The sequence below is a fragment of the Cnephaeus nilssonii genome (genome assembly GCF_951640355.1).
Source record: "Cnephaeus nilssonii genome assembly, chromosome: 13".
Lineage (NCBI taxonomy): Eukaryota > Metazoa > Chordata > Mammalia > Chiroptera > Vespertilionidae > Cnephaeus > Cnephaeus nilssonii.
In genome coordinates this window covers 30,125,339-30,135,306 of record NC_137084.1, presented here as the reverse complement: position 1 = coordinate 30,135,306, position 9,968 = coordinate 30,125,339, and the positions used below count along the sequence as shown (strand labels likewise).

The following is a 9,968-nucleotide window of genomic DNA, read 5'->3' as shown; positions in this document are numbered from 1 at the left end:
ATTTTCTTTCTACAATTGAAACTTTGTAGCCTGGAGCGGAGCCATGCCTGCTGTTCCCTCCAGGGCAGCAGCCATTTCTGTGGCAGTTAATTCACCTTCTACAATTGAAACTTTGTAGCCTTAAGCGGGTGGGCCCGGCCAGGATGTGCTTTAAAGCTTTGCTTCCCCTGTTGCCGCCGGCAACCCTGGCCTGCTCTCTCAAGCTCCATTCTGCCGCCATTTGTTTGAATTTGTTTACCTTCTATAATTGAAACTTTGTAGCTTGAGTGGAGGCTTAGGCCTGCAACGGCTATGGGAAAGCTTGGCTTGCTCTGTTACCTGAGAAACCTTGCTTTCTGTGGCTGTAGCCATCTTGGTTTGGGTTAATTTGCATACTCGCCTTGATTGGCTGGTGGGCGTGGCTTGGCTGGTGGGCATGGCTTATGTAGCGGCGTGATGGTTAATTTGCATATTACCATTTTATTAGAGAAGATTAGATGGTACCCCTCCTCTAATAATCGTGTGTGACCAGGCTGTTGAGAGGCCCAAGAGACCTCCATTCACCTGATACAATTGATTTAAGTGAAAGAATAGATCACCAAGGCTATTAAGAGTCACAAAAACAAAATGAAAAATATTTAAAAGTCCCACAAGATACCATGATCAAGAATGGCACCTGAGGACTAAATTCCCAACTCGGGTACAGTAGGAAGAACGGTGAACAGTTCCATGAATATAAAATGAGGAAAGTAATGTCACTGGCTTCATAGGGTTGTGGTCAGGATGAAACACTTAATGCTGAAAGGAATTTGGATCTGTTCTGGGCACAAGTAATGTTACTACAAATTTTAGTTCTTGTGATATAACCAAGAAAATTCATAATTTATTCTTTGCAGAAGACAGAAAGAGTAATTATGTGTTATTACAGTAACACATTATTAATACATTAATAAGTAAGATTACCAATCAGAATGACAGATTTAAAGATTAAGGTTTCATTTTATAGGACATAAAGATGTTTTATTTTACATGACATACCCCCAACATTATGAGTACTATGTCCACCAAAGTACAAGTATACCAGTGTTACTGCAGACTTACCCATAACAGTCTAAATTTAAAAAGCCTAACTCACATAATACCATGCTTTATTAGCCCATTCAACCACATAGAATGGGCTAATAAATCATGGTATACTTATACAATGGAATACGATGCACCGATGAGCAAGAGCAAACTATTGATAGAAGCAAAAATGGATGAATGAATCTAATAGATATAATGTTGAGTGGAAGACAGCCAGATACAAAAGAGAACATTCTGTTTTATTTCTTTTATTTGAAGATCAAAAGCGGGCAAAACTAATCTATAATGATGGAGGTCAGAAGAGGTCTTGCTTTTGGTGGAGGACCTTAACTGGCAGAGGGCATGAGGCATCCTCTGGTGTGCTGGAAATATAATACATCTTAATCTTATGGTAGTAACATGGCTTTTAGACATACAAAAGTTCACTGAGCATGTAAGTTATATTTCAATGAAAACAAGTTCAAAAATAATATTAGTGGGCCCTAGCTGGTTAGACTCAATAGATGGAGCATCGGCCTTTGGACTGAAGGGTTCTGGGTTCACTTCTGGTCAAGAGGACATATCTCAGTTGCAGGCTCAATCCCCTGCCCTGGTAAGGGTGGGTGTGGGAGGCAGCCAATCAATGTGTCTCTCTCACACTTATGTTTCTCTCTCTTTGTCTCTCCCCCTCCCTTCTACTCTCTCTAAAAATCAATGGAGAAAATATCCTCTGGTAGGGATTAATAAAAATAAAAAAAAGATTAGTGGGAAATACATGCAGAAAACACGTGTAAGTCAGGAAGAGCTGCCAGTGCCTAAATTACTCAATCCTAATATATAAAAAGCCAGGGGCCATCATGACCAAAACAACTGGACGGACAACCGAATAGCTGGCTGCTTGGGGCAACAGGCCAGCGGGGTGGGGGGGCAGTTGGGGGTGGCCAGGCCAGTGAGGGAGGGCAGTTGGGGGTGACCAGGCTGACAGAGGGGCAGTAAGGGGCGACCAGGCCAGCAGAGGGACAGTTGGAGGCAACCAGGCCGGCAGAGAGGGTCAGTTGGGGGTGACCAGGCTGGCGGGGGGGGCAGTAAGGGGTGACCAGGCCAGCAGGGGGGGCAGTTTGGGGCGACCAGGCCGGCAGGGGGATGACAGTTGGGGCAATCAGGCTGGCAGGGGGGCAGGGAGGGGCAACCAGGCCAGCAGTGGGGGCAGTAAGGGGAAACCAGGCTGGCAAAGGGAAAGTTGGGGCAACCAGGCCAGCAGAGGGGGGCAGTTGGGAGCGATCAGGCCAACAGGGGAGAGCAGTTGGGGGTGACCAGGCCGGCAGGGGGGCAGTAAGGGGCGACCAGACCGGCAGAAGGGCGCAGTTGGGGGTGATCAGGCCAGCAGAGGGGGGCAGTTGGGGGCAACCAGGCTGGCAGGGGGGGGGCAGTAAGGCGTGACCAGGCAAGCAGATGGAGGCAGATGGGGGCGACCAGTCCAGCAGGGGGCCAGTTAGGGATGATCAGGCCAGCAAGCAGAGGCAGTTAGGGGTGATCAGGCTGGTGGGGGGGCAGTTAGGGGCGATCAGGCAGGCAGGCAGGTGAGCAGTTAGGCGCCAGCAGTCCCAAATTGTGAAAAGAATGTCCAATTGCCAGCAGTTGGACATTCCCCGAGGGGTCCCAGATTAGAGAAGGTGCAGGCAGGGCTGAGGGGACCCCCCCCCCGCCCCCGGGCATGAATTTCATGCACTGGGCCTCTAGTAAATAAATATTTACTGAGTCCTGCTATAACTTACATGTCAAGGATTTCTCTAAACTAACTCATTTGGAAAAAAGAAAGATGATGATAGGTAGTTTTAATTTTTCTTTATGTGCTTTGTTCTATAGAGAATTTCCTAATAATTTCATATACTTAGTATTTGATGATTCTATTGAATAGTGTCTTTCTGTCAGGGCATAATTACTGTTCTTTCTTTGATGCCTGCTTGACATTCATTCCATGTTTTCCTGATAGATGGGGCATTATCTCCAAGTACCTCACACTAGGTGGTAGCAAAACCTGAGACAGCTGTTTTCATTGGTATTATGCATAAAATAATCTGAGGCGATTGTTCAAAGTGCTGATTTCTAGCTCCACTCCTCCTCCAAGATTCTGGCTCAGTAGCTACGAGAGGAGGCTCAGGAATGCACCATTTCTATAAGCTCTCCCAGCAAATTGAAATGTGGGTGGGCCATACAACAAATTCTGACATACACTGATCCGAAGGAGGAGAAGATAGCCTTTACCGTGTGCAGAAATACTTAGCCACTGCCCCACAGCTCCTTGTCGAAACTAGTACACAGAGGATATCATAAAGAGCAACAACACATGAAGTTCAAAGTGCAGAAAAATTGAATTTGTCAAATTTCAATGGAAAATTGATAAAATATTCAATGGCCAAATTAATAAGATCAGCTTCAGTTCTGCATGTAAGGAGCTTGGAAGTCACCATTGCATCTAACAACAAGTGAAAAGCTGAACAGAATGAAAAATCAAATCTTCTTGGATTCATAGGAGAGGCGAGGACACAGGGCAAACCACTGTGCCTGTAATTGGAGACAGATGGATACAGGGATCCAGGCTCACTGGAATTTGGGAGCTGAAACCACTGGGGGAACCTGAACTAGAATTGGTGAATTGCTGGAGGCTCAGTAGAGGTAACTCTGAGAGTTAAAACCTCTAGGGGGACTCAGTTATAGGGGGTTCTCTACAATAATGTGAGATTAACCTTCAGGTGCTAAACCAGGTTCTCACAAAAAAATATCTTAGAAAAAAAACCTCTGTCTTCCAGCAGGGGGTGTACTCAGTCCTTAACCAGGCCTGCCCTCGGGGGAAACTGTATGATGTATCTAACTGACCTGGGGAAGGGAAATAACCAACTCCAGCCCACTCTAGTTATCCTGTTCCACTCCAGGGGGATAAAAAAAAACCCTGAGAAATACTGGTGAAGAGTTCCACACTGGTGACCTCATGTAACCTTCAATACTTCCTTAATCCAAATACAGCCACAGTGGAAGTTAGGACTTCAACATATACATTTGGGGCGGGGAGGGGGCGGGGGGGGGCACAGATATAATTCAATTCAGAGCACTGGCCCTTTCACAGCTAGCTTCCAGGGAGGTCAGAGGCTCTCTACCCCCTGCCCCCACGTGGTCTGTGAGTGCAACTGCAACCCTGGGCATTTTCCTGCCAGGTTTCATTGGAGTTCTTGCTTATCAGCTCTGACTTCTGACATCCAGCAATCATTATCAGCCTTCCCATGGGCTACAGACTTTCCAGCCTTGTGTATGCTTTAACCCTTTAGCAGTTGAATCCTATTATCAGTTAGTGATTCTTTTATGAAAATTTCCCTCTTCAAATGACCACCTGGTTTCTGTCTCCTAACTGGACCCTGACAGATAAGAGGTATCTTCTCTATCCTGCTCTCTCTTCACTACCAATTCCTCCATTTTGAGCTGGTTAATATGCAGAAGCTGGGAGGAAATAGTCACAAGTGAGGCGGCATTATATCTGCATTTAGGCTTGAAATGAGGCAATAAAAATACAGTGGAGGAAAACTGCTATGGAGGCATTGCTTCGATGGCAAGGACAAACAATTGATTAACAATTGGATTTGCTCAGAAATGAACAGAATATCAAGGTGGCAGTTGTAGAACAGGATCCCATGGTCTAATCCTCCCATGGCTGTGTCTCCCACCCCCAGACAGAGACCACTGAGTGACTTAATTTTAATGAGATTAAAAATTTGTCCAGTCACTGTCTCATCCTGGGGGCAGAGACAGTGACTGAACAAAATTGACAGGGAGTTCGGAGGCCTGGACATGAAAGGGCCTGAAATAGCACAAAGCAGAGGGGAGAGGATCTGATTCGGGGAGAGTTGGTGCAGGGTGTCAGCCCTGTATGACCTGAGATTGTGTTCCCTACACCCAGACACGCAGGCACAGACGTGATCTTCCCATGGCTGTCCATCCATCACCCCATGGTATCAATGACCAGTCCTTACAATGAAGAATAACACACCGATTTCAACATTCAAACTCTTGAGCATTTATTAGACAGATATTGTGTGCCCTCTGTCAGAATCTGGGGATGTAGAACTCAATGACGAGGGGTCCCTGCCCTTAGGGGGCTCACAGCCCTGTCCCCTGAGAGCAGAGTGAAGAAGCTCAGTACTTGGCAGGCAGGCCGAAAGGTCTGAAGCGATTGGGGTCTTTGCCACTCCGGCCCCATCTGCTGGCTTCCTGGTCGGCCATTGAGTCCGCCAATCCATGGCCGCTGTCTCCATGCTTAAAAAAGTCAGTGACTCTTGGATAAGCCTCTCTGAAACCACTGGAATGGAGGAGGGCAGGTAGGCGGTGAGTCAGGGGCTGAGGAGAAACAGCCCCACCCTCCCCTTTCCAAGGGATTAAAGACTCTGAGAGGAGCCTGGAAAGAGGCTAAGCACTGACCCTGCCTGGGCACAGCCACTCAGCCCCGGGGTGACACCCCCCCCCCCACTGGGAGAACAGCACCGGAGGGGAGAGTGGGAATCAGTCCTTGGCCCTCAATTTCTCTTTTGGGGGACAGGCCCATAAGCCATTCTCTGGCTCTGCTGCCAGCCCAGGCCCTGCGCTGGGCAGGGATGGAGAAGGTGGAAGGAAGAACATGAGGAGGAGCCCACAGACCCAACAGGGTCCTTCTCTAGGGCTTACACCCTCCACATCCCCAGTCAGCCAAGCTCTGCTCACCCATCCTGCATCCCCAGGAGCCAGGTTACCTGATCACTTCAGCAGCCCAGGCACCGCCAGGTCCCCTTCGTGCAGCGTCATAGTTCCCCCGGGCGTGGAAGTATTTGTCTGAGTTTTTGTAATTGGCTTCTCTCATGTCAGAGTAGGCTCTCCACATGTCTTTGGTTCCTGGAAAGGACATGGCACATAGACATCAGGTGAAATATCCATGAGCCGTGACACCCCTTAGAGAAGAATCAAGGAGTGAAAATGGACCACTGACTCAGTTTCACCCTGTGGTCACGGCCCCCTGGAGACCACAGGTTGAGAAGAACATTCTCCAGGCCGAGTTGGCGTCCCCAGGTGACTCTAAGGAGAGACATTTAGGTGGGGGCACAGCTGTGTTGTCCCTGGTGGTCTGATGCCTGTCATGCTATCTGTGGGCTCCAGGTCACTTAGGCCTCTGGGGCATGTGTTTAAAGGAGACAGGGAGGCCACATTACAGAGCAGGATTTCAATGTCAGCGCTGCTGAAATTTGGGGCCAGAGAATGCTTTGTGTTGAGGGCCTTCCTGAGTGAGGTGGGAGGTTCCCCAGCATCCCCGCATCTCTGCCCACTAGGTGCAGCAGCCTATCCCCCTGTGACAACCAGCAGTGTTTCCCACATTGCCACATGTCCCTGGGGCAGCAAGGGGCTCAGGATCAAGAAGCCCTGGTATATGGAGCGAAGCTACATAGGATAGTGTTCAGGGGACTCGCTGAGCCTGGTGGTGACATGGAAAGCAGATTGTGAGAAAGGCGCAGGCGTACAGCAATTCTGCGTGACCCTAAGAATCGGAGTCTTACAGGCAGAATGCTGGGGATCCTGACGTGAGTCCGTCTGAGTGTGAGGGGCATACGTGGCATCCTGGAATCCGCCCACATAGACTGGACTGATGCTGTGAGCAGGCAAGCGCTAGAGCAGGGGCCTGTGTCTCAGCCTTGGCTGCACCTTCTCATCGCCTGGGGAGACTGAGGAAGGCCGATGCCACATCTCAGGCCCATCACCTCAGACTCTGTGGGGGTGGGTCGCAGGCCTCCGTCATTTTTAATGTCCCCAGGTGATTCCATCAGGTAGCTGGGATTGGGGACCTCTGAGCTTTAGGAAGCGGTGCTCAGACACATCTCCCTGGGAAGAGCTGTGGCCTCCTGCCCAGCTGAGTTCACACTCTGCCCTGCCACCTGCTGACTGGCAAGTGGTCCCTGGTCCCTGAGTCAGCTGCTCGAAGCTTCAAAGTAGGGGAAGATGCCTGCCCACCAAGTTATTCTCCACTTAGACTGGTGACTAACTGTCCTGTTAGAGAGGGCAATTTTTGAGCACTCCGGAGAGGCCGTGGACTATACCCAAGATAGAGTTGCCAGTGTTGACACCAGGCCAGGCCTTGAGATATGGCTTCATGGCCCCTTCCCCTTGCACCTCACAAAATAGCCTTGCTAGATAGAACACTGTCAGCTTTCTGAAGAACAGGATGACCCTGTGAGTAACATGGTCGTCATTGGCATAATCTTGATGTTACTTGGGCAAAAACTGTTTTGTCTTAGGATTACTTGTTCTGCAAAAAAACAGGATGTGGTTAATATACTTAAAAGAGGTCCTACACAAAGGGTCGCTGCTGCTCTCTGACCTACCTATCTGGAAGGCAGATCAGCCGCCGGCCGGCAATAAAGCCTCCCTAAATTTTAAATTGGTTTGGACTCCAGTGGTCTTTACAACAGTCCCAGGTTGACCAGAACTGTCCCTGTTTGCCTAGAACTGTCCCAGTTAGCACTGAAAGTGTCATGGAAAACTCCCCAGACCCAGGCACACCAGGAGAGTTGGTCGCCCTAAATTGCATGGAAGTGCTGAGTTCCTAGAGGAGACTCAATGGGTGTTCCCCTTTGTCAGTAAAAAAGCTGAAAAAGCTGGGGAAACAGACTAAAACAGGGACATTGTCACCAACTACTGGAAGCCCAGCAAGACCTAAGCTGCAGGTCTCACTAAACTACCCAGTTAGGAGATGGAAGGGAGGGAGAGAGCAAGAGAAAGGGAGGGGGAGGAGGGGAAGAAGAGATGGGTAGCTTTAATCACACTTGGTGCAGTTTGGTCTGAGGGAATAGTATACCGTTTCAAGTCTTATTCTGTGCATTCTAGTCAAACTTACTTTCAGCTGATTGTTTTTCTCTATTAACTGATTGAAGTTAGAAAGTAAGACCTATGGTTTTTCCATCTGTTTGATGAAAAGCTCCCAAAACAGCCGGCACATTCCACCACATAGGGCAACACAAGCTAATACAGTAGCTCCAACACTGAAGGGCACTCAGGGTGAATCCTAGTGGTCATGTGTTCCGCGTCTCCCCCCTCCCCACAATGGACTTTACCGTCATAAGCCTGGCCCATGAATTCAAACCAGCCCACGCTGCTGACGCCCACGACCAAGGAGCAGAACACGAGGCTGGTGAAAAGCTTCATGGTGCTGAAATGAGAGAGGAGGGTCAGACAGACACAGGCAGGACCGGCACCCTCCTTGTGGCTGTGCATTTCCATTTGTTCTCATGAGATGCTGGCTGCCCATCTAGGACACACTGCAGTAGGACCTCACTCAGAGCCACGGTCCTCAATTCTGAACCCATCAACCCTGAACCCAAGACTGTCTAGGAGGTCACCAACGTGGCACTGAGGGAGCAGCAAAGCAGTTAGGACCAAACTCTCCGGAGCAGCCTGTCATGAGACCAAAAGCATTACCCTGTGCCACGCGGCCGGCACAGACCCCATACAGCACAATTGCAAAACAGAATAACTATTTTAAAATGAATGTACAGTCTTGCTGGAAAGAGAAAACAGAGTGAGGTTTGAAGAGCAAGCCCTCCTGGGAGTGGTCCCTCACCTGGTCTCTGGTGGAGCCGGGCTGCTGGTCCCTGCCTGCTGGGGACAGCTGGCTGCTATTTATTGATGCTGAGCCCTCCCTGCTGGATTCTGGGGGGAGGGGGCGGCGGGAGAGAAGCCAGATTTGGTACCTGGGGAAAGTCCCTCTGGGTCATTTCTCCTAAAAAGGTACAAAGGACACTTACTGGACAGTAGTGGTTGTCTTCCTGCACAGGTCATTTCCCTGTTGTGCAACCTTGGAGAAACGTGGTAGACTCGCTCTGCCCCGCAGCCACGGGTCAGGGGGTGGCTCTGCTGTCAGAGTTGAAGGGGCCAAGGCAGGGCCACCTGGATGTGGAGAGGAGGGGTGAGGGGCTCCAGGATGTGGCACCCAGGCTGTTGGAAGGTGTACAGTTAGGGGCCGTCTCCTCCAGCCAGGACCGTGCTGTACTGGTCATTCCCTCAGGATGGTCCCTGCTGGGCCAGATGGCAGATGTGTCAGAAATGAAATCCCTTTGAGTTCATTCTAAAGCCCTTGAGCTTCAAAACTGACAGGCTAGCTCACCAAATCTCCCTGGTGCCCTGGAAGGTGCCTCCATCACTCTGACTGTATATGCTCAGCTCTCAGCACCGGGGCACAGAAAGGCCTGCTCAGCTGGCTCAGCCACAAGGGAGTATTATCCGAGCTGGCTCCTGACTGGGGGCAGTGGATGGCGGTCCTCTGCTTTCCCTCACCCAATCCTGGAGACCCCTCACAGTGGGAGTGGAATGCTGTATGACAAATTTGCAGCCCACCTGGGAAGTGCCAGGCTCCCAGTCAGGGGAAAGGAGGGGGCGAGCTCTTTGTGCCCAGCATTGCCCTATGGGCACCCTGTCTGCCCCTGGTCATTATGAGTCTGAAATGTCAGCAGGTCAGCACAGCTCCTCAGGGGCTTCTGGAGGAGTCAGGGGGTGGAGAGGGGTCAGTGCTGGAGCCCAGCAGGGGTGAGGCCAGGATAGGAACTGAGGCTGGTGAACATGTCAGCGCCTGCTGGTTCCTTTTTTCCCAATCCATCTTCACAGCCGAGGGTCAGGCGTTTACAACACCAAGAAGACATCTTGCAAAAGGGAAGGGCTAGGGAGGTGGTAAAGGAGACCAAATGGCCTAGAAACAGCCTATGAGTGTCTTCATCCTGGATACTGGTGGTATCTGCTCTCTGCCATGGTGGCCACTCACCACGGTCCCCCTCACCAGATACTACATTCCAACACCGTACCACTGAGTTGGTCCATGCAAGAACCTGCTCTGCTCACACACTCACACGTATTCCAGGCTAGAG

The 9,968-nt window shown here is 50.1% G+C and overlaps 1 protein-coding gene across 1 annotated transcript; it reads right to left on the bottom strand.

Moving 5' to 3' along the window:
• Positions 1–5,229: 5,229 nt before the first annotated feature.
• Positions 5,230–8,256, bottom strand: LOC307109969 (serum amyloid A-2 protein-like; the record flags this gene model as incomplete). Its single annotated transcript, XM_079788969.1, has 3 exons — positions 5,230–5,392; positions 5,820–5,958; positions 8,166–8,256. The coding sequence occupies 3 exons, from the start codon at positions 8,254–8,256 to the stop codon at positions 5,230–5,232; spliced, it is 393 nt and encodes a 130-aa protein (XP_079645095.1).
• Positions 8,257–9,968: the final 1,712 nt, after the last annotated feature.